General features: G+C 38.5%; 1 protein-coding gene across 3 annotated transcripts in view; it reads right to left on the bottom strand.

The window, feature by feature from the left end:
• Positions 1 to 6,403: 6,403 nt before the first annotated feature.
• Positions 6,404 to 25,449, bottom strand: part of LOC117247982 (ligand-dependent corepressor) — a 30,056-nt gene continuing 11,010 nt past the window's right edge. For 2 of the 3 annotated variants that reach the window (XM_033612680.2, XM_078160977.1), the window contains exons 2-7: positions 23,777 to 23,842; positions 22,191 to 22,270; positions 21,798 to 21,930; positions 21,164 to 21,484; positions 20,940 to 21,036; positions 6,404 to 11,679 (exon numbers count right to left, since the gene is read on the bottom strand). In XM_033612680.2, the coding sequence (XP_033468571.2) occupies positions 6,546 to 11,679; positions 20,940 to 21,036; positions 21,164 to 21,484; positions 21,798 to 21,930; positions 22,191 to 22,270; positions 23,777 to 23,842 (5,831 nt within the window). In that variant the 3' untranslated portion in view covers positions 6,404 to 6,545. Of the gene's footprint in view, positions 11,680 to 17,691; positions 18,908 to 20,939; positions 21,037 to 21,163; positions 21,485 to 21,797; positions 21,931 to 22,190; positions 22,271 to 23,776; positions 23,843 to 25,449 lie in introns of those variants that run through there. The other variant, XM_033612681.2, reaches the window with a different exon arrangement.

The following is a 25,449-nucleotide window of genomic DNA, read 5'->3' as shown; positions in this document are numbered from 1 at the left end:
ATAGTATGACATTAATAAAAGTCATAAAAATGTCATAGTATAGCATGGCATTAAAAAAGTCATAAGGGGCGTTGGTGGCTTAGTGGATAGAGCAGGTGCCCCATGTACAAGGCTGAAGCCGCAGCAGCCCGGGTTCGAGTCCAGCCTGTGGCCCTTTGCTGCATGTCTTCCCCTCTCTCTCTCCCCCTTTCACACTTAACTGTCCTGTCCATTAAAGCCAAAAAATGCCCAAAAGAAAATCTTAAAAAAAAAAAAAAAAAGTCATAAAACCGTCATAGTATAGCATGGCATCAATAATGTGATAAAAATATCATGGTATAGTATGGCATACAAAATATCATAAAAACATCATAGTATAGTATGGCATAAAAACCATTAAAATGTCATGGTATAGTATGGCATTGCAAAAGCCCTAAAACCGTCATAGTATAGTATGGCATAAAAAACGTCATAAAAACGTTACAGTATAGTATGGCATACAAAATATCATAAAAATGGCATAGTATAGTATGGCATTCAAAATATCATAAAAATATCATAGTATAGTATGGCATTAAAAACGTCATAAAAACGTTATAGTATAGTATGGCATACAAAATGTCATAAAAACGTCATAGTATAGTATGGCATTCAAAACGTCATAAAAACGTCATAGTATAGTATGGCATTCAAAATGTCATAAAAACGTCATAGTATAGTATGGCATTCAAAACGTCATAAAAACGTCATAGTATAGTATGGCATTCAAAACGTCATAAAAACGTCATAGTATAGTATGGCATTCAAAATGTCATAAAAACGTCATAGTATAGTATGGCATTAAAAACATCATAAAAACGTCATAGTATAGTATAGCATACAAAATATCATAAAAATGGCATAGTATAGTATGGCATTCAAAATATCATAAAAATATCATAGTATAGTATGGCATTCAAAATGTCATAAAAACGTCATAGTATAGTATGGCATTAAAAATGTCATAAAAACGTTATAGTATAGTATGGCATACAAAATGTCATAAAAACGTCATAGTATAGTATGGCATTCAAAAGGTCATAAAAACGTCATAGTATAGTATGGCATTCAAAACGTCATAAAAACGTCATAGTATAGTATGGCATTCAAAACGTCATAAAAACGTCATAGTATAGTATGGCATTAAAAACGTCATAAAAACGTCATAGTATAGTATGGCATACAAAATATCATAAAAACGTCATAGTATAGTATGGCATTAAAAACGCCATAAAAACGTCATAGTATAGTATGGCATACAAAATATCATAAAACGGTATAGTACAATATGGCATAAAAATTGTCATAAAACGGTCATAGTATGGTATGACATACGACATGTAAAAAAAATGTCATGGTATACTATGGCATAAAAAATGTGATAAAAACATCACAGTGTTGTATGAGATACAAAATGTCAAATAAACGGCATAGTATAGTATGGCATAAAAAATGTCATGAAAATGTCATATTATAGTATGGGATACAAAATGTCAAAAAAAGTCATAGTATAGTATGGCAATAAAAATGTCATAAAAACGGTCATAGTGTAGTATGGCATACAAAATGTAATTAAAACGTCATAGTGTAGCATGGTATAAAAAATAAAAAAAGTCATAAAAATGTCACAGTATAGTACGGCATAAAACATGTCATTAAAATGGTCATAGTATAGTATGGCATGAAAAATAATGTCATAAAAATGTCATAGTATAGTATGCTATAAAATTTCATAAAACATTTCAGTACAGTCAGGTATGCAAAAAAAAAAGTTTCTGAAAAAATGTCATACAAATGTCTTACACACGCCATTAAAATTGTTAAAAAGGAAAAAAGAAAGAAAAAAATCCTAATATAGTATATCATAAAAAAATTACATTTGTTAATATGGTATGTCATAAAATTTGTCATAGTACAAATTCATGGCAACTTTAATGTAGACCTTCTCTTGACAAATATACATGTTGAAAATAACCAACAAAATGTAATACCTGGAAAATAACATTTAAGACTTTTACAAAAAATATTTCTAAGGGCCTTAATTGTTGCTAAATTAATTTATCCACTTTTAATATTTTTAAACATCCTGCAGAAAAACTGTTTTTATCAGAATTTATCAGAGACAAGCCCCCGCCAAAACTGAGTAATTTGCTTGACTGGGAATTTATTGTGTGTCCCTGATTCCTGGCTGATATTTGTCAAGAGAGAAAGAGTTCACGGTGGCTGAGAAACAATTTCCTTGACCTTGACTGTGATAGTAAAGGCAAAAGGTTTGGATTCCTGCTAATTCAGAGAGAATCTTGGCTGTTCTGCTCAGACAAATGGATGACACAGAGTAACCTCCATGTAATTATCCATAACTGCAAATACTTGCCATTCAAGAACCAGTGGTTTCCTGTGTGTTTTAAGGAGGGGTGACATTACATAGTTCCACTGGGCCCCACATTCCATCAACTGCATCATCCCATCTGGAACAGACGTGTCCCATAGATGGTCCCTCAGCTATGGGACAAACAGATTTTCCCCTTAAGTAGGACAAGCAGAAAAGGAAAATGTCTGAATCGATTTGACTTTAGGACTAGTGCTGAAGATGCCAACAAATTAGTTAGCAACGACTCCAAAGACAAATTGTTCCCGGTCATGTCATGTGTAACATCAGGGATGGAAAAGAAAAGCTGCAGCATACTGTATTCAAGAGGGTTTTAAAATTACTGCCACCTCTCAAGACATTACTTAAAGCAGTAACTGATTATGTTGATCACCTCGAGGCAACAAACAAGCTGTAAACACAACAATGATATATCTGATCTCCTTATAAGTTGTTGCGGTTATCTTTGTAGCTCTACTTTTGTGTCCATCAACCCCTGAGAAAAAAATAAAAAAATAAAAAATAAAAATGTCTCTTTAGCTCGCATGATAAATGTTTAACTACGTTCACCAGCAAGACACTAACTGTCTGTTTGCAGGTTGGTACTGGGCTTGAGTAATGTAGTCAAATCTGAACACTGACATGATATATTCATGTCTTGATTTAATGTTCGAACAATTTCAGGTAATATCATCACTTTCAATGTCTCTCGCTGCTGAAAGTCCACAAATCTGCTTAGAAATCATAGCGAAAAAAATGTCATACTACAGTGTGCCATAAAAACGGTCAATTATAAAAAATGTCATAATAGTATATCATTAAAAAAAACATAAAACATCAAAAATTAATTAAAAGAATGTTGTTGAATATATAGTATGCCACTCATTTTTATTTAAAAAAGTTATACTTAAGTATGTAATAAAAAAATATTAAAAATTCATAAAAAAATGTCATAGTATAGTATGCCATTTAACTTATTTAAAGTCAATAAAAAAGTTATGACAATTTTAATAAAAAAGGTTAAAAAATATCAAAGTATAGTATGACATAAAAAAGTCAAACTGATTAAAAAAAAGTCATATTATGCCATAAAACCTTAAGTAATTAAAAAAAGTAGTTTAGCATGTTATATTAAAAAAAATTCACTTAAAAATATTTTTTTTAAATGTCATTGTATAGTTTGCCACAAAAAAATTGTTTTAAAAAATCATTCAAAATATTGTTTAACTCTGAACCTTGTCTGACAATCATCACCTTTCTCAGTTTTCCTCAGCAGCAAAGCACTCCAGTGAGAGTGAAATATCTGTGCTTGCCATATGGGCACACTGTAGAGACACTTTGGAGGGTCACTGAACAGTCAGTGCCTCAGGTGGAAAACACCCCTCACCTCAGCTGGGTCTGATCTTATTCTTACAGCTCAGTGGCCACAGATAACACGTGTATCTACTGTACAAGGGCTCTGCCTGCTGATGTTACCGGTGAACAACTCTTGTGTCCAAGATGGTAACACTGACAGGTTTGCTCAGTTCAGATGCTCTCATGGGTTGGTCCACTGTCTACATGAAATACGTGAACAGGCTTTTAAAAGTGGTTAAAGAAAAGGGGATTTACTGTATTTCTGTTCTCTTTCAGGTTTAACTTGGATACAGAACATTTGCATTTCACCATTGAGGTGAATAAATCACCGTTTATATTAATGTCATATTGGTTTAGGTGATAAGTCATTCATTCACACTGTTTTCTGCAGGGCCTGAGGTGATGGAGGCAAACTGTTCACCAATCTGTCCCACAGTGGGAGCTTCCTGTGGTGCTCAGGACTCTTGCCCATGAGCCATATGGCAGGTTATGGCAAGTTCCTGCTTTGTGAAATGCCTTCATTGGCTACAGCAAGGCATTTCACAAAGCTGGAAACAGTCCTAAGGCGCACTGGTGCATCAACTGCATAGTTTTATTTAATATTTGCGTGGCAGGTTATTAAGATGTCAGTGTGCTTCAAATTAGGTGTTTATAGGATCTTCAAATGATGCCTGAAACAGACAGCAGTGCCACATTCACGCAGCGTTTTGCCAGGTGTGTGGAGGTGAGACAGTTGGCAGGGTTTGAACTTCAAAGCTGTCCACTGCAGCCATTCAGAAACACTTTTGCATTCAAATGTACAACCTAGTCGATTTCAAGCATACAGAGCCAGAGTAACACAGCGGTATAAATGAGCCAACAAACAAAGATAAAATTCAAACATCTTTATATCAACTCCAGCAAAAATACAAAGTTCTCAACATAAAGATGTATCATTCTTGGGATTACCACAAATAAAGCAGTTATTTCTTTCTAATATACAAAATCAAAATCTTTTAAATAGCAACTGTAAAGAATAAACATGTTCAAGTCTGGTATTTGGTGGGCTGTTTCAGATCCGCTAAATTCATTAGCCTACATGGAGTTCTTAAATAACAATAAAAACGTGACAGACATGTTTTGCATTTACAGATGATTTACCCTCTAAAGAGAAATGACCATAATAATAATAATAATAAAAAAAATAACACTGTCCTAAAAATGACAATTGACAAAACACTAATGTAAGTTACTACTGTGGAAGTTAAGAAACTTCACATTAGGAGAACATCTGCTTCACAATAATAAAAAATAATAACATAAAACTGCAACATACTTGGATACACAACTCAGAAGTGTGACTATCTACCCCGTCATATCCAACTTGTGTATAATCAGGGAAGGAATTAATCGCCCTGTAATGTGCTACCAATGCTTACCTCATACATATTAACCGACCAGATATACATACTTTCAGTCTTTTGTTATCAGGGAAAAAAGTTATACACAAGCTAGTATCCAAACGTCAACTCAGATAGTTTTTTGACGAGCACTAAATGTGCATACAAAGTCTCCAATGAGGTTAATATTTTCAAAGCTCAGGGGCATAAATATTTATTTCTGGGTTTCACTTCTAGGTAGACAACAGCTCTAGGTTGCTAAAACTGTCTCCACATTAACAAGACTTAACACATGCAGAAGCAGGTAAAATACTCAGAGTGAAGTCACTATTATGAGCAGATAACAATGGGTGCAATGGTCAGAAGTGACTGCAAAGATACACAGTGATGGAAACTGACCCCAAAACGACATAAAAAATACAAACGTTTGTCATGACACATACAGAGCACGGCTGCCTGTTTTAACAGTTCAGACTTGTATTTGCTTTTACATCTAATACAACTATAGGAAGAACAATATTAAGTTAATGCTCTGGGAGAAAACGGAATATAAAAATAAACCTGTCAGGTAAGAGAAAATCAGAAGATCTGAATGCCTCAGTCAACATGAGAATATACAGATTACACACGAGGCACATACTGTGTGGAACGGAAACTATTTGCACACGTTCTGTGAAGCAAATGAATGTTGACTGCCTCTCCAGGAGCTGGAAGTTGTTATAACTAAAGGGCAGGAGTTTTCACATTTAGCGACACATTCTATTACTTTACACTTCATAAATAAGGCACCGGGTCACAACAGTCACATATTCACAATGTTGTGATTGGAAGACAGGCTGGAGATACAAACTGCCTACTTACTGTACGTAAAAACATTTTCAAAAGCAGGTGTCCCTTCTCACAGCAAGCTCTCAACAGTAAATGCAGTGCATGCTATCATCTAGAAAAACTATTATATACAAAATGGCAAATAAAAGAAACAAAACAGGATGGTGAGTGAATGTAATGTCACCTCGATAACTGCATCAAAGCTTGATGTTTGTTATCCCGACTTCTAAAATGAGGTTTTAATAGGCCGTTGTTATCTCCAGCTGTGTCGTAGAGTGCTGAAACAGAAAGCCAAACAGCAACTACATCTGATAGACACAATGTAGGACTTGTCTGTACGGTCGTCCCTGAACACAGAGCAAATGCTCAGCAAATAATCCATCACATTTGTATTTTCACACAAAAGCTTTACAAAAGCAGAAAATCACTTTCAAAATCTGTTCCTTCTTCACGTGTTTACCTACTGAAAAAGGTGTCCTCTCAAGAGTTTGGTGAAGAGTAGAAAATAGATACTTCTGGTCCTTCTGAATATATTCCAGATAAAAAGAAAATCACAAAAGTCCTCTTAATAAAGACGATCTCTCTGCAGGTGCCTTTCATTTTGAGAGAGATGTCCTGGTGCGCTTAGCTGGGGTCTCTGAAAGCTCCCGAGCTCTCTTGGTTGCTGATTTTGTCATGCTGCGTGGCAAAGAGGCCGCCTGCTTTCTCTTTGCGGGAGACTTTAAAGCCCCTCTCCTCGACTGCGTGGGTCCCTCAGCTTTCCTGACGGGTTTAGGAGATGCAGTTTGTGGTTTTATGGACTTTGCAGCCCTCTTTGAAGCATGAGTGGGGCTACTACTTGCAGGGACTACTGCCTCCATTTTCCTCTGGGATCTTGTTAGTACCTGGTCAGGTGAGGTTGGAGCCTTGACATCCGTGTTCTGCTGTGGGGTTTCAACAGCATTCTCTGTACCTTTGATTTCGGCAACAGTACTTTGTGACGAATCCTTTGTTTGGGTTTTTGCAGCATTCACTTTATTCACAGCAGGTTTTTCCACCTCCACTTTCTCAGCTTCAGTCTGCTTTTTATTGTCAACCTTGCTTTTAGATGTGTCTACGGGGTTATGTTCAGATATTTTAGGAGACCCTAGTCGTTGAGAACATCTCTTTGGCAGTTCTTCTTTTTTAGTTGGATCTCTTGAAGCTCTACTACTGCTCTGAGCCTTGACTGCCTTCTGTTGAACAGGATGCTTTGTAGTTTTCTTGCCAGCCAATGCTTTCCTTCTTTCCATTTTTGCCGCCGATGCTTTCATTTGTTTACTGACAGGTAGGGGTGACTTCTGTGCCTTCAGAGATCGTTTCAGATTTGACTTTGTGGCAGACTTTTTGGTGGCCAGTGTTTTCATATTGTTGGTTTTTAAGGATTTTGAGGCCTCTTTGAGTCTCACATTGGTTTGCTGAACCTGCATCTTCTCTCGAATATTAGAGTACTTCCTCAAGATCCTTGCACTAGCTGGATTCTTTGATTTACCAGAGGATTTCTGGGATTCACCTATTTGTGCACGGGCTTTGGCAGAGGACTGGGACTTAGTCAAAGTCTGAGTAGTACTGAGAAGTTCTCTTTTCTCTTTCCCTTTGACTGCATTTGCCTCTTGCTCCAGCGCTTTAGCAATTAGTTTCTGACTCTTAGGGTTGCTCTTTACAGGAGAGGCGATGGCAAACTTTTTCAAATGTTTCTTTAAGCGCTCTGCCTGTAGGCTTGGAAATACCCCCTGAGAGGTCCCTGAAGCACTAGATGAGCTGTGGAAGCACAGCTGAGTTTCTGACGGAAGACGTGTATTCACCTTCTTGACAATGACAAGGGACTTTGTTTCTGTTGTTTCAAGGAACCAGCGACAAATACTAGTGAGATTAAAACCTTTCATGAAAAGCATTTGGACCGGTGAGTATTTCTGGTGCTCTGAGGACTTTGACTTTCGTGCCCTGCGTTTACTTTTCCATATAGCTGCCTGCCTGTCTGCTTTGTTTTTGTATTTTGTTACTGGCTGACCCTCTTTGTCCATTTGCACCCAGCCTTTTTGCATTTTATCATACTTAATGTTCAAATTTGTAATTAGTTGTTGGTTTTCTTCTCCATTCAGAGTCTCAAAGAATTTGTTAGTTTGCTTTGGGGGCTCAGGTCTTGGTGTGATGACAGGGAAGGCTGAGCTGTGGGACTCAACAGACATGAAAGACACTGGAGAGGGTTTCACCTGAGCTTTGATTACTCTTTCTGTCATTATTCTGGCATGGGAAGCTACGTCATTGTGTCTTCCAGCTGCAGTAACAGCACTGGTAGAGGGTACAGCCAATCTTTGTGACCTCAAAGCTAATTTCTTGTTGTCCACTGGTGATGACTGAGTAACAGACTGGTGGGATGTTTCAGCCTTACTGCTCTCACTTCTTAATGGCATTCTTGTGGGTTTGTTTGGTATGGAAGAACTGATATCATCCCCACTTCCAAACCTGTCTTGTAAAGATGCTACATTTGGCTTTTGGGGCAAAGAGACATCACTTACTTCTGTCTCCTTTCGGAGAACTCGCTTACTTCTTAATGGCATAATCTGTGTTTGCACTTCAGTCTTTATAGGATTTTGTTTTTCTAATGGACTTGACACGTCACTGCTAAGTTGCTGCTTCTCATTCTTACTGTCGTCTACGAAAGCCTTTGTAGATCTTAGTTTATGTTTGGGCTGTGATCTATTTTCTACTTGGTTTGTTTGAATTTCTTCAAAGGTTGTCTCTACTGGTTTTTGTGTTTCCTCAGAGGCTGTCTCCACTGGTTTATGTATACCTTCAGAGGCTGCCTCTACTGGTTTTTGTATTTCCTCAGAGGCTGCCTCTACTGGTTTTTGTATTTCTTCAGAGGTTGTCTCTACTGGTTTTTGTGTTTCCTCAGAGGTTGTCTCTACTGGTTTTTGTATTTCCTCAGAGGTTGTCTCTACTGGTTTTTGTATTTCCTCAGAGGTTGTCTCTACTGGTATTTTTATTTCCTCACAGGTTGTCTCTACTGGTTTTTGTATTTCCTCACAGGTTGTCTCTACTGGTTTTTGTATTTCCTCACAGGTTGTCTCTACCGGTTTTTTTATTTCTTCAGAGGTTGTCTCTACCAGTTTTTCTATTTCTTCAGAGGTTGTCTCTACTGTTTGAGTGTTTTCAATGTTTATTTCCACAGTTTTCTCTGGGACTGTGGGCTGTTCAGAGGTTGCAGGGGAAGACGACCTGACTGGAGAAGGAGAAGTAACAGAGAACGAGGAAGGAAGGGGGAGGGAGGGAAGTTGCTCTGTAGATGGAGGAGCATGGTTAGCAGTAGGTTTTGCAGATGAACTAGAAGTGACAGCGTTTGATTTGGGCAGCGATACTGGAGTTCCAGCTGGTTTCTGGCTGGCTGATCGAAGTTGCCGCTGATCAGAGAGGACAGGCAAACTATCCCGATCTCTCTTAACTCTCTTTTGTTTCTGGGTTTGTTTGGTCGTTGAGGGAACTTTTGATGTTGGGCTTGGTGGTGTGGCAGAAGATGGTTCATTGACCTGCTGAGTTACAGGAGTAGTTTCAATCGATTTTACAGCTACCTCTGTTTCAGGTGGATCGTTCTCTACATTTTTGTTTGCAATAGTTGAATCAACAGTTGATTTAACAGGAGATTTGTTGGGGACATTCTGACTTGATTTCACTGGGGTTTTAATAGGTGATGGGGTGCTGTTACCTGATCTACGACGCAGACTTCTGTCAGAGGCTGATATGGGTCTACCATTGACAAAACCCACTACCACATTTTTTGTTTTTCTTAACCGCTTTGGCAACTGCACTTCAGTCCCTTTTTTTCTGCGCCAAGGGGGTAATTCATTCGAGAGCACGTCAATTGACTTGTTATACACGTCGTCTTCATCATCCTCATCAGCATCATCTTCGTCAGTCTCTACAGGCAGAACACTGTCAGCTGTTTTGGATGCTTTACTTTCTGGCTCTTCCGCTATCAGCTGCTCTGCTGAACCTGTGGTGTTGGACTTTTCTGTCTCTTCAAAGTTGTCGTGGTGCACCTGTGTCTCTGGTTGAACTTCCTGAGGTTGATCATCTTGTATTCCCTCCCTTTTATTTTCCTCCCTTTCACCAATTTCTTCCTGAAATTGATGCACCGGTGATGGGGTGCTAGTCCGCTGGGGAACAGGCTCACTGTTGTGCAGTTCATCTGATGAAAGCTGAGGCTCATCTTTTTCTATGGTAATATCCTCTAATGGTTCCACTACTGTTTCTATGACTATTTGCGCTGTACTTTCACATATATCCGTCTCTTCAGGCTCAGGCTCGTTGTCTTTTTCTGCTTCAATTGGAGTCTGAGCAACACTTTCCTCACTTCCTGGTGTTGTCCCTGAATCTGCAGCTATATGCTGTTCTACATCTGTTTCTTTGTTTTCCGTTGGGGACCTTTTCGGGGATGAAGGAGCAGACTGCCCGTTGCTCTGACACTGATCTGTCTGACTAGTTTCAACTATAATATCTACTTCACTGGCTGCTACCTCCACCATATCTCCTGTTCCTGGTATCACACTCTCATCAGACTCCTCTGTGGACATCTGTTGATTCATTGTCTCCCTGCATGCTCCAGCAAAAGGCATATCCACAGGTGGTACACCTTCAGGCTTCGAAAGTATTTGTTTCGGGGTGACCAATGTGATCAGCTCAGGCATTGGATTAGGACAGTTGCCCCTCCCAGCCAATGTACGGACAGTTTTTAACTCCCAGATTTCATCTGAATACATATGTCCTCTAGTGCTTTTTCTGGCATTGCGGCGGGGGAGCATGCTGCGCCGACGTTCCTTGAAACACTCTGTAATTGGTTTGTCAATAAAAACAATGTCACAGTGGCCGAGATCAGGGTCAGGCATTACCCTACAAGCCGAGTCCCTGATCCGATGATCAGAGGATGGCCTGATGGTCTTCCTGGCAGTCCGTGGAGAGTCTGAAGGAATGGTCACGTGGACTGAAAACAGTCTTGCTGAATTATCTTTGGCATGTCCGAGAGTCTCTTTCTGCCTAGCTTGATGTGGTTGACTACCCTGACTGTGTTTCTTCACAGAGGAGCTGAGTCTAGCGCTATGAGTCTCTGTTCTGCTGGATGAATTTGAGTTACCCTGTCTGTCCTCCAAAGTGTCTGAATGAGATGAAAGAGAAGTGTTGAGGACACATGACAACTTCTTGCCAGCTGCAACATTGCTGGTCATGATTTTCATCTTAAGAGGAGCATGATCACCATGACGGTTGTTGTCTGCATCTACTGGATTAGCAGCAGGAGTGACTAGAGCTTGGTTACTCCCTGACACAGGGCTGCGTAGATCCAAGGCAGGGCCAGAAGATGTTTTCAGCGACACTGCATTCTCTGGGGCTTGTTTCATTGCACTGCTTGGGATAGAATAGGACATAACCTGGACTTCTGACTTGGGAGTGGATTCAAACCTTAGCTCAGGGCATGACTTCTCAGGGGTGACTGCACTGGATTTCACAGTGGAACAAGGAGTTCCCTGGATCCCAGAGGTAGAGTTAGAGGCTTGTTGTGTATTGGAAGATGCCAGTGCTTTGACCTCCGTCTGTAGAAAACCTATGGCATTTACTATCTGTCTCTGGTGGTGTGGACAGAGTTTGGCCATGAACTGTTCCAGCGTGGAGGTGGACTGCAGGTCTTTTGCCTTTGCAATGGGCAAGTCTGGATACTCACTGAGGGGGGAAAAGAACAAAATAGATGTAAATGCACATTAGGAAGAAGCAACACTGGTTTGTACTAATGATTGGTATGTGACTGTTAGACCTAGGTCTCTTTATCCATACAAGTCCATTATAAAGTTGTCAAACAGTGGTGGAGCTAAATGTTTGTGTGAAATAATTCACAAATGTATGACAATGCTTATCATTGCATATTTATTAGAAGAATAGGTGATTTTAAAAGTGAATCTTTCATCCAGTGAACTTGACCAATTACATTGTTACAGCTATTACATTTTCTTCTTTGCACAGTGGTGCCTTTTGTTACAGTATACATCAAGAAATTCTTACACATGCACAAGACATTTAGTAATGGTGGCCCACTTTGATTAAAACAAGTCAAACACATGTTTATCACTTGAAAGAGCAAATACATTGGAGGGAAATACAGAGTACATCATTTTTGTCAAGTTTTCATGTATTTAATAGCTAGTGCAAAGGGTGACATTTAGATACAAGTGCTCAACAACGTAAGACAAATTAACAAGAAAAAGAAAAATCAAGCGCGATTGAACATATGCAGAGTTAGTTATTCTGTTACCTGTGAGGTTTTGTTTGTGCCAATACAAATCTAATGTAGTCAGTCAACTGAGGGGGGCATGTTTCTGTATTTCTGGCTAGAGTTTTCTTCCAGTGAGGTAGGCCTATTACAAAATCTTCCAAGACCTTTGGAGCATTTATACCATCACATTATGCCAAAAATATATGTATCTTATAACTGTGAAAAGTTTATTTTCTTTGTAAAAAAAAAAAAAAAGTCCTCCCAAAGCTACACTGTGGTCTTGTAAGAAGAAAATAAACAAATGAAACCACATTTGGATTCCTGAGGTGACACGTCACAAGGCTATGCTGAGTAATGAATAAGAGAAATAGCTTCGCCCACAGCGTGTGTTGCTGAGCAAGAGGTGCTGGCAACTGTAAAATGAACATGTGGTTAGAAAAAAAATATATTCTAATGAACACTGTCTAAAATTTGCTTAAAACAGATACTTAAAAACTAATTGTATATTTGTATGCAACTTTTACTGCTGCATTGCCAAATATGCTACTCATAGTTTTATTTTGAAAATGCGAAGCTGAAATCTATAACCTTTCACATGTTGTCACCTTTAAAGCTACTGCAAGAATCATGAATATCTAGTGTTAAGCTTTCTGGGTAGCCTCTACTCAGTGCTAGTTTCCAGCTATATAAAAAAAAGTGGCAAAGTTAAATTTGGATTTTTATAATTAATTTTTTGAACTGTCAAACACACAGGCAAATGTAGCTGTGTGTTTTAGTTTAAGTATACTCCAGGAGATGCATGGACAAACAGTGATTAAAAGCATTATAGATTTCAGCTTTTAAACCGCAAAGTTAACAATACAACCTTTGAAGTGGCCGGTGTGAATGCCCTAATACAGTACATGAGAAGAGACTTAGGACTTTTTGTTGGTATGTTCAAAAATGCAGTTTCATGGTGTTACATTTACACATTTTTTTTTTAATAAATATGTGCTGTTTGAGGCACTGACCTGGAAAGAAACTTGTTAATTAAATATCCATTGGTCAACATCTTACCTACACTGAGGTTGTATTGACATTAATTGTGTGATAAAATATAAAAATAATAAAAAAATAATAATAATAAAATAAAAAGTGAAAAGGTGTACTATGGGTTTTTTGGCTCCAAACACAAAATGATGATTTGTACAGCATGCCAAAATATCTCAGTTGTATTTTTTAGAGATTAAAAAATAAATTTTAGAGATTAAAAAATATAACATTTGCTGGAACTGGAACCTGACCAATTTTTTTGCTAAGTTCATTAACTTCACATCCCTGCATACAAGGCATAAGGAGTAAAGTGGAGTACCTGAATAACAAGTGGTAAGTGTTTTGTCCCTGAGGGTTTTACTCTCTGTTTCACTTAGCGTTGCAGTAAGGAACTGACACAAAGCACATGCCTTTTTCTTCCAGAGGAATAAAATAACCAATCTAATAAGCAGAAGCAAACCAAACTCATTTCCACAATATTTCACAAGCACACAAACATGGATGTGTTAACTTATCCACAATGTTCATATACTGCACAGTAGGGATATAAATAATCTGGCAACTATGAACTACTATATGTTATCAAACATCTTCAGTGAACTACTAACCAGATTTTGAACTGGTTACAGGATATTTCACGTTCACAGTTAATCTAGCCTATCAATACATTGCTGACTTGACGGTAAACACACCAACACTCAAGTATTTTCAATAAAACATCCTCAACGATAAACTTCACCATTTACAACTAACTTCCCACTGACACATATAATTTAATCCAATCATGCAAAATATACCCAGTGTCATTCCTTTATACATTGTTAATGTTAAATCAAATATACACAATCTGTACATATCTTTATGGACAGGGGTACTCTTAAGTCATTTAGACTTGTATCCTCATACATTATATTAAATGAGCAAAAGATACCCAACTTATGTCAGAATAAAGTGGGACAATCTTAAATGTTATCCCTATACATCTATTATGTAAGACAGTTAAATATACCATTTAATCGTTATCTATGTCTATCAACACTTATGTGAATAGATTTTTGTTTGATTAAAGCAGTCTACATTCATGGTTACTTAAGTGGTGATAAAACCATTAATTAATAAATACTGATTAATAAATACTGCATTAACAAAATAACTCCAAACATATCATAAGTTTGAGAAGGAACTTAAGGGGACATAAACTCTTTCCCCACTTTGGGAACATTAAGGTTTCTCCACAGCAGGAGATCATCAAAAATGCTTTTGTCGCAACTGTCTGAACAACATCCCCACCCCAAAAAAGAAAAAAAGTATTGAGACAAAGAAAACATTAAATAGATCAGGCTGCAATTAACTACAAGGATACACTGAAATATTTACATAGAGTTGAACTTGACAGATTTTCTACTGTCCTTTATAACTTTCTGACAGCTCTTTTTTGTAAACTATTTGCCTTTGCTCGAAGAATTTTACAATAAACTGTGCTGTGTGCATGAGAAATTGCTACATTAAACAGCTATGACAACAGTAGACTGTGATATGGGTTTTCCAGATGAGGTAGTCGACCATTAGATTTGCTACAATAGACAATAAGCACAAAAAATGTTTAACCTGTCAAACCCAAAGCGCTCCTTTATCTTTAATATATTAATTAAAATGCATTTAAAATGCATTTCTCTGAACGAGAGAGCTAAGAGTGACTTTTAATGCTGGATGATTGTCAATGCAAGAATAACTGAATTAATGAAAGTGAATCAGTGACTAGATTTTACTTAATTGTACTTAAAGTAACTGCTTTGTTTTACTTTTTCAACCGAGGCAAAGTTATTCAGACATTATGTGAATACATATAAAAATCATGAAATTTAGAGTGCTTGATTAGTTAAACATAATGAAGATTTTTACCTGTAAGTGAGAGGAAATGCAAATTGTAACATCAAATCAATAAAACAACAACAAATCAATGAAATCAAAGAATTGGAGATAGTATACAAATACAACTAAGAATAAGAGAACCCAAAAAGTTAGGAAGTTTACCATCTAACATAAAGTTACTCTGTTATTACAGTGCTTTTAACATACAAGTGTGCAAGTCCCTGAACTATACGTTATTGTTGAACCAACTCTCATTTAAGAATGTTTACAATCCAGACGATTTTATGTCATATATGCCAGCAAATATAATAGCTGAGTTAAATGCTTGTAGTGAAGCTCCGATCATCAAAACATCGACTTTCTTTTAAGCAACATTGTGTACATCAAAAATCCTGAAGAATTCGCAACAAATAATAACCGAGATTTGCTAGAGCTGTGTATCGACCTGATAAAAGAATAATGGGCCATGATCCCATATTCTGGAATGTCCTGAGGTATTAGTGATAATGCACGATGAGGTGTCCTGATAGAGCAAGATAACGGACAAGACAGAGTCAAAAACAGGGAGTTCTCTCTGCCGAGTCCACCAGGCAAAAATTCAATGAAAACGGCATATAATGGCAACACCGGACAGGCCTTATTTTAAGATTTTTAATACTAACCTTTATGTATGTAACAGCACCATGACCCAACCAAATCTATAATACTAATTTTAAGGAAATAGCATCAACCTCAGGTGTATTATAGCCAGGTAAAACAGAATTATCTCAAGGAAATGGCAGAGGAAAAGTGTTAACCCACACTCTTACATGGTGCTTCAAGATGCAGTTTTCCCCCCAAATTAAAAAATTGCTATAAATCCATAAAGCATTGTTGTGGAAGCAGTAATGACCTGTTAATAATTCTGGGCTTGTTTATGACTAGTAATTAGAAACAATAAAAGGTTAATCAAATCTAAGTAAGTGTTTTGCAGTATGAGATAATTAAGATTATCACTTTTCCTCTCCACTGTGATGAGACATTTTCATTGAATTTTTGCGTTGGTAACGTCAGAAATAGGTGGGTGTGGTTTGAGGCATGATTGTAACAGTAGCTAACTCGGCTAGCCAGCAAATGTAAGTAAGCTAGCACCGTCAGCCGGTACATTAGGCTCGAGCTGTTAATATTGCTTGATAAAAGTTTTGTTTTTTAATGACTTTGAGCTAAGAGCTGCTAAAAATGACAAAACTGCTCCTAGATTTTATTTAGACTCACACAAACACAGGACTAATGTTGTTTTCTACTTTTCCTGAAGTTAACATTTTAAGATGTACCTGAATGTATTTCAGAGAGTTAGGAATTGTCTGATACCAAGAGTTTGTTGTGACTGTGAATAAGTCGGGCACGTTAACACAGTTCCATTCACACAAACCAGGCGAGTGTTATTAAATGACCTGAAGAGACAATTCTTTATCATGTGCCATGGGCAAGCAAGATGTGTGTGTATGTACAGTATTTGTATAACATGTTCATACATCATAAATATGTACGAAATACTAATTATATATTTGCATTATTTTGATGGTAAAAGAAAAAAAAATCTGCCCTTCTCATGACTTGGAGAAAGACATTCCCAGAGAAAATACCTGAAATCTGACAGACAAGCCCTGAATCACAAAGAACTGAAATGCCCCGAAGGTTCACACTGGCACTGAAATGCTACTGATAACTATTTAAGGTAAGTTGTGAAGACATCTGAGAGTAGAACACATACTTGTCAGTAAGACATCCTGAAATGTTACCTCAAAAGGGGGATTTGAGCGTGTTATCCTTCCCCGCTAGAGGTGACTCACATGAGGCAATGGTTTAGTTAAGCATATCTTTAGCTGAGGTATATTTATGCGTGTACAGTGATCTGTTATCTGATAGAGATATTATCTTTGACTGACAAGTACTGCATCCCAATCTGAAGTGATCCTGAGTGCAGTGAAGGCAATGAAAATAATAACACCGTTCACGTAGGACAGCAAGACACAGAGAAAAAAATATAGGTGGAAAAAATGTGTCATGCTCGTGAAGATAAACTTAATTCGGATTTAAAAAGGAGAGTGGAATCTGGATGACACATCATGCTATTCCAACAAACTAGAATAATAAATAAATATTTTGGATATAGTGTTTGGAATTAATATATACTCTGAATATATTAGTGTTTTATTTTCTTACATCTCCAGTGTCCATTTCAGTCACAGATGTGCATTTGCAAAACAATGACACAAGCCTTCGCTGTCATCCATCTGGGCATACATATTAACTATACATATATTCAGTTTGAACATATAGCCTAGTGCTCTGGACAGTACTGAGAAAAGACACTGAGGGGCGCCATGTCCTCAGACATGATTCAATCTGGCTGTGTGTGTAGAGAATACATTTTAAGAGCCAGAAATGATTATTTTCTAAACATAACCTAAATAAATAAAGTGAAATTAATTAAAAATTAACATGTTAGAATTCATAAATAGCATGCATGCCTTTCAGGCACAATATGTAGGGCAGGGAGACACTTAAGTGTTTAGCTTCGATGGCCAAACATATTTATGTATTATTGACCAAAAGTGAGGGGGCAGATTAAGTAAGTTAAGAATATTTCATTTTAAATGTTACACACAGATATTAATGTTCTATGGAAAAACAAATCAGCTACTACCACTGTCTGGCAAATGCAACATCTGTCATGTTAAAAAGTACATCATCATTAGTACTCTGCGGATATATCACTCATTTGACGAGAGGCTTCCCTCATGGAAATCATTTCCATTTTCGTCAGATGCACTCTCTCTCTTCTCAGAAACAATGAGCACAGAGTGTTTGAGGTCCTTTCTCTCAGGGGACCGTGAAACACCCTGCTCCTCCAACTTTATCAGCTTCAGCTTCTTTTTCGGGGGATGTTTCAAGGTCCCCAGTCGCTCTTTAACTTTGTATTCCAGGGTGCTGTGTGGAATGCCATAGATCGTTTGGGCTTTAGACACACTCATTTTCCCACCCATGACCACTTCGATAGCCTCTTCAAGCAGGTCAGTGTTGTACTGCCGATATCGCCCGCGCTTCTTCCTTGGCTGCTTGTTACCTAGGTCTGACTCTGAATCCAGAGGGTAGCTTCCCCCCACGGTTTTGCGGTCAGTGTCGTAAGGCCAGTATTCTTTCTCTGAACCTGAGCTACTAATACCTCCACTGCTCTTTTTCTGGATCTGCCTGGGTAAAATAGACCGAAGTGCCTTTCCCAGACCGTTCTCACAAGCTGATCCTGAATACAGTGGGGACAAAGAATCCCAAGACGAGTCGGTTCCTGTTGCCAAAACTCGCACCTGGGGAATCTTGAGGTCAAAAGATGATGAATGAGAAAGGGAGAGGCTGTGGTCCCTGCAGGCCTCCTGGAGGTTTCCTTTCTCATAGGCAAGTGACTTTGTCCAAAGTCCAGCAGCTTCCAACAACCTGGGTATGTCTTTAAGGTGCTCACTAGCCTCACTGTTGGTTTTGAGTTTGAGGAGGGCCCCAAAATGACTTTTAGAATTCCAGGAAGCAGATCCATTTTTGAAAAGGTCAGTAGGTCTGGAGCTGTGGCTGAGAGGTGACTCTGGGTCGCTCTCCAGATCGGGCTCCTCTTTGATGTGCAGCGAGTATGCAAGAGATGAGGAAGGCTTATAGCGGGTGGAGTGGCCGATATTCTCCCTCCTCCTCCCATCCTGTAGGCTCCTCATAAACAGCCCGACCTGCCCGTCCGCTCTCAAGGATCGCCTGATTGGATGGAAGGAAATTGGGTGTAAGCAGAGCTTGCACAGTGCCTTTTTTCTCTTTTCTAAAGGAGGATGGGTTGGGGAGGGGAGGATGTTGGCCACTCCTTTATTATATGACCTTGCTTTGGTAACATCACTATCTTTTAAAATAACTGACTGCGTGGTTGTGTGTGTGACTTTTAAGAACAAAAAAGGCTCAAGTTTGACAATTTTTTATTTGCTTGCTGTGATGATTGTTTACAAAATTTGCATCAACAAAAAAAATAAGAAACAAAAGGAAAAGAAAGGGCAAAGCAACAATAAAAATAAAAGCAAACATAAGGGCATTTCTTGGAGTACAAAAAAGGTCTCGGCTCAAAAAAGCATAGCCAGAGGGAGGCATTTTTTGTCATTGCAGTAAGGCAGCTTTGCACGTAGCTGTTAAGCAGGGCACACTATGTCATACAAAATGGCTAATGCAAATAAAGCTCTTGACATTTTGTGTGTGACGTTACCACTGAACAAGCGCAGAAATAAAAGAGTAAGCCAGCAGAGGGTTGTGTGTGTCAGAGTCAAAACCTAACTGACTGACAGAAGTGTGATCACATTAGAGGAAAACAACTGCACTATTCATTAGGAAGAAAAACTTATCTGGTAGTTAGATCGAAATTATTATTATTATTTTCCTTTTAAATGCAAAATTGAATTAATCTCCAGAGCTGTCATTGTATGGACATTATTTAGGGGTCAAATTACACAACAATCCTAACCATTTCAAACACCGACATAGCTTAACTCAGGTTTTCTAAAAGTATTACTCGATAGGCCTTTAGTGTATGTAGCTTTAATATATATTATAGCTATTTTCATCGAACTGAGAACAGTGTGCATGTTATCCGTCTTATCAAAAATCAGAGGCAGCTATATTCTGCTAGGAATGAGCATCACTTTTAGATCCTATCAGCTCTCAAAGCAGCAGAAGAGGAGCATGCAAAGCCACTGGTGCTTAATTAATCCAAATAAAAGTTTAAACATAGACACATTCAAGTCCAGATGGGTATAACAGTATCAAGAGGCTTTGCTCTCAAGAAAAACAGAACAAAACAAAACAGAACAAAACTAAACAGTGACATAAATCAAATAAAAATAAAGATATCGTCTCAAATGTTTGAAAACTACTCGTGTTACCAGCATGGTAATAGGCATACAAGCAATGCTTACGTTTTTGAGATTAAAACAACTGCATGCAATCTTTTCTTGGACAAGTAACATGGTGTGCAAGTGTGGATTAATTTAAACACCTCTACTAGAGCATTACCTTATCACTGGGAATCATTTAAGTCTCTGAGGACTGTTTAAATGACAGCATATATCTACTGTCTACTACATTTGTGCAGGGTTTTAGTCCTCAAGGAGCAGTTTCTCCTGGCTTTATTTATCCTGGAATCTGTTACTGATCTCTTTTTTTGGACAAAATGTATGGCAAAATGCAAGAAAATTATATCATCAAGGCTGCAAGTCCTGTAGTAAATCATCATTATCAAGCCAGCCGGTGCCTTGCCAGACAATAATGAACAGAAACCAAAAACAAGGCTGAGCTAACAGAGTCCTTTTAAGCCACAGTAGTTCACAAACTAACAAGATGTTGCCCTTCAGTCCCTGGCTGGCTATACCAGTGACAGGTCAGACAAAAAATGAGGACCGGGCAGCTGCAATAATTTTAAGTCTGAAAGGTCATATATTTTTAATGGCAGCATGATACACACTGCATCCACAAGGAGGTACTAGAATGTTTCTTTGTGGCTTAAATCCCTTCTGTTAGCACAGCCCAGTTTGTTGCTGTTCATTTTCATCAAGCCACCAACTGGCTGAGTGATCTCCAATTTCAGAATTCAAATTTCAGGCCCAAGCCAACGCCAATGCATTGATGCCACTACATGTAACCGTTCGTTACAAATTCATATTGTGAGTCATCCTAAAATACAGTGTAACATAACCTCAAAAACATTACTGCTTACAGACTGAAAACTAAAAAGAAAAGAAATATAGCTTACCCTTTGAGCGTTGATGTAACTGGAGAAAGGCAGGGACTGCGGACAGGCAGGCTGCTGCTATTACGATTCTTTTTGATAGATAAGTCAAGAACTCCATCTGTTACAAAAAGACAGGAAAAAACTCCATTTAGATTCAATGTTAAGATCAGACTGGCCCGTCACCAGTGCACTAGCTCAGTCACGAACAAGCTGGCCTGTTACTGATGTATTCAAGTTCACACTACCTTGTTCGGTGGGCACAGCCGGGGGCCTCTTGATGGTGAGGTCAAGAGGAGCATCCTGGTCAGCCATGAGGAGCTTGCTGAGGACGGGGTTCTGGTTGTGCGCAGGCCCAGTCAGGGTGGCAGCAGGGCTGGTAGAAGGACGAGCCCCTGAGAGCAAGGGCGGGGTCGGCAGGCTTTGGTCAGAGCGAGGCTGCAAGTCAGAGCCACTGTCCTGAGTGGAGCTGGTTTTTGAGGTATATTCGGCAGCAAACTGTCGGATCATTCTCTGGAGGATCTCTCGAGCCACTACTGGAATGTGTGGGTCCGAGAAATTTGGCACATCTGACAGGGGAAAAAATGAATTGTATGAATATTTTAAGAATAACGGCAGGTTTCGTATGCAGCCTTCCTAACAACCCCAAAAAACATACACGCTAAAGTAATTTCCCAAAAGCCTTAAGAGCTGTAGTTGAAGCATTTTTTTAATTCATGCATAGAACATTAACATGTATAATTTAAAATAAAAGTGTATTAAGCTATGGCATACACCATCCTGTCTGCAGGCCGGTTCTCTGTACTAAGCACATTAGTGTCATAACAATGTAAAAATACTATTGCACTAAGCTCACTGCATCACTGAGACATAAAGACTTACCTTTTCTGCAGAGGACTGCATTGAGAAATTCCTCGGCTTGCTTCTCTAGTCTGCTGATGGTGGTCTGATCTTTAACCAGGAGAGGTTTGGGTGTGTCTTCAAGCCCCTCGTTGCTTAAGCTAATTAAGTGTTCCTGTCAAATGACAAAACTGGTAAGTCAGTGGTCTTCAAACTTTTAACAGGATACATATACTATATATTGAACAACAGATGAGGAGATAGACCCTGGAGGTATAGCCAGGGTTTCCTGACAGTATAAGAGTATAGCCACTTTTAATACACTCCTAACTTTCATCCATCCATCAACTTCTTTTTGTTTTTCCTCCAAAACAAAATGAAATTCTGAGAGACACACCACCACAATGTAAAGAAAGAAATAGAAAAAAATCTTACCTTTACTTTGTCTCGTCTCAAACAGCAGAATAGACAATTTTCATCAAATGACCAGTCAGACACTGCTATTGGCTCCAAGTCTACAGACACAAAACAGATGACAGGCACTGTGAGATAAAATCTTTGTTTTCGTTTTGTTTTCGTTTTTCTGAGCAATGTGTATTTTTCGGTGAAGGAACTTAAGGCTCAAATCAGTGCCTCAACCGATAGGACAACCAAGGGAGGAGTTGGCACACAGTTACAGTAAGAGCCTTTCATAAGGTGCAACACCAAATGTAAATATAATAATATAATATAATATAATATATAATATAACATAAAACATGTCTTCAGAGTAAGAAGAGGCAGTGGGGGTGCAGACGCTTAATAACTGTCCATTTCTCACAGGATGATCAGACTGCGGTCATTTCTTACATATAGCCAATGCCATACTGTCAAAGCAAATAAAAATATATATTATAAAAATGTCAGAGAAACTATCAAACTTTTTAGGAAACATCAAAGATCAATCACACAGAACATTAACTAAAAAACAGACAAATTAATTCCCTGCTTTAATTTATATGGTTCAATAGTATTCTGTGTACAAATACAGCATCTTCCTCTGTGCAACACTTCATTTAAGTCCCCTCCCCTGGGGGATGAGGAAGTCTTTTCAGTTCCAAAGAATTTCAGGGTAGAGGCCGAGCCATGGTTTGCAACTATGCTGTGAAAATATGGCATTGGCTAACGCCCAGAATTTGTAAACTACGTGCTGGGTGCAGGAATTTTTCACATCAGTGCCCCCACTGCCTCTTCTAACTCATCCGTCAAGATTGTGTATTTCTACTTAGCAAGTGAGTTCAACAACTAATTGACAGTTACTGGTTAATTTCAGAAAAAACTAAATCAAAAAAATATATAAAAGTTCCTCCGATGCTTGACTGACCAGCATATAATACATTTTGTGTTGAGGTTCCTTCTCTTCCTTCATCACCAACACAACAACAGTACTATCTAGCCACATGTAGGATTAGTCATAAAAATGGTTCTGTTTGAAACCTACAGTGTCCTATATTCAGTATGTAATATTCTTCAGATGAACTCAATGACACGACTCAATAACATAAACATATGAATGAGTAGGCCGAAATGAAAGCGTTTACATTTGTTTTAGTGAGACTGAGTGAGTCTAGAGTAGACTGATTCAGCAGGCTTCGTGCCCAACTGCTGTTGCAGAAAGTCTACTTAGACTTTGACAGTCCTCTCACTGTACATGTAATGAAAACCTAAATAATGCCCACTATTGTCTCACTTGCATCATGCATTGTAAAAATGTCTGTAGGACACTGTAGACTTTTACACTGGCCCCACGCCATCCAAAACACCAACTTTGTAGGAAAAACAAGGCATCTTCTCTTCTGCAGCCAGAGGGGCTGTCTTGTTGAGTGAATGTAGAGGGGTACCAGATGGTACAATGCAGCAGCATTGTCGTAATGAGCAGATAACAGATTATGTCTGGACCACAAAATTCTCAGTCATGTCATTCATACACTTGTATGATCATGGCCACTATTATGATAATGAAAATGGTCTGACATTCTTACCCTTAAATAATTTTAGGTCTTCTACCAGCTCTGGATCGAACAGACCTTCGAGAATGCTCTCAAAACCTGAGGAAAGAAAAGAAATTCAATAAATATACAGCTGCAAACTGAGCATATACATTTGACGCAACACTTGTTTAGATTTAGTCCTAATTAAGGCTTCGTGCTGAAACCAACAGCAGCAGTGCAGAGACTCAAAATGAATCACTGTTTAAGATAAATGCCCAAGGGCCCAAATTAATTTGTTGAACTCAAGGGAAAAAAAATAGTTGGAGCCTGGGCTGCTGTACATCACTGACACTTCATGTGATGATGCTTTATCCATTCACTCAGGCTCGTCTTTGCCTTTCCATTTCATCTTGACAACCCCTGTAAGCAATCCCCTGCCTCTGTTAAAACACACATTATAAGCTTTCACCCCAGGTTTTTACTTCAACAGTAAATACATGCACTCCATCCCCCTGTTGCCAAGCAACGAAAGCACCTACAGAGTTGGGAGTGACTGCATGCTGTAACATTAAAAAGAAACAGCCAGAAACAAGACTGCTATGTGATGGTTTCAGTATCACTGATACGACAACTTACAAAACACTAGCAAAACATCCTAACTTACATATACAGGCTAAGAAAAAAATCTTACAAGCATCACTGATGAGATGGTGGTATCCTATAGTCCCAGCTGTTTGAAATATATAGTACGTTACACTGCACAGGACTTCGCTTAACAGTGCATTAACCCAATATGCAATGTCTGCTTACTGCCGCAGGGTCAGTGTAACCAATCCAAAACCACTGCATGCATTAAATCAAGCCCTAAAGAGGTCAGAGGTAACATCTGTCTACTGAACTGGATCTTAAATGAGACAGAATGTTATTCCAAATGTGCAAGGCATTACCAAGCCAAAAAGTCACGAATCAAACCATTCTGACACAAAATAACATAAAACATGTTTGTTGTAAAGCAAGGTAAAACACATATGCATTTGCTGCACTGAAATTAACAGCATTTAGACATATCTTTAAATGAAAATGACAAGTTAAATTAGCATAATGTGTTGGACATCTAACACATAATAATAAAGGCCTACTTACAGTATGTCCTCACAGATAACAAGTGAGAAAATTATCAGCCCTTCCCATCCACTCTCGTCCTAAACTCACAGTGAATTCAATAAAAGCTGTCATCTGTTAAAATGCCCTCGCTCTGCTTCCTTACAAATTCCCACCCACTTTTCAACAGCCAAACATAAAGAGGGGAGGGGAGGGGGGGCGAGGTGGTGAAACACAGCCTTGCCTATAGCTGCAGCGTGAGTCTGTTTCTGGGTTAGTGCACAGGACTTCAGCTGAAGCTATCCAATCCTATTTCTGAAATATTTCAGAGGCAGGGGGAGAAAAGTAGGTCATCCACTTTCGTTTGACAGAGCAGCGCCATGACATCAAACTACTCTTCAGGAATTCGGTTTAGGGCATTTTAAAATGTGTCATACTGTAAACCATGACTTTGAGGCAATATTAACACATTCCTACTGGCAGAGCACAGTGTGTCGTAGGGACTGATGAAAAGAGCCTCTCTGCACAAACCTTTATAAAACAAATCCTGCAACTTAAATTTAGAAGAGCAGGCTCCCTACATGTGCAAGAGATAAAATATTGATAGTGTCTATAGCTGTCAT

The sequence above is a fragment of the Epinephelus lanceolatus genome, chromosome 17, assembly GCF_041903045.1.
Source record: "Epinephelus lanceolatus isolate andai-2023 chromosome 17, ASM4190304v1, whole genome shotgun sequence".
Lineage (NCBI taxonomy): Eukaryota > Metazoa > Chordata > Actinopteri > Perciformes > Serranidae > Epinephelus > Epinephelus lanceolatus.
Note: the sequence above shows the minus strand (reverse complement) of the source record. Positions and strands in the feature narration are given on the sequence as shown.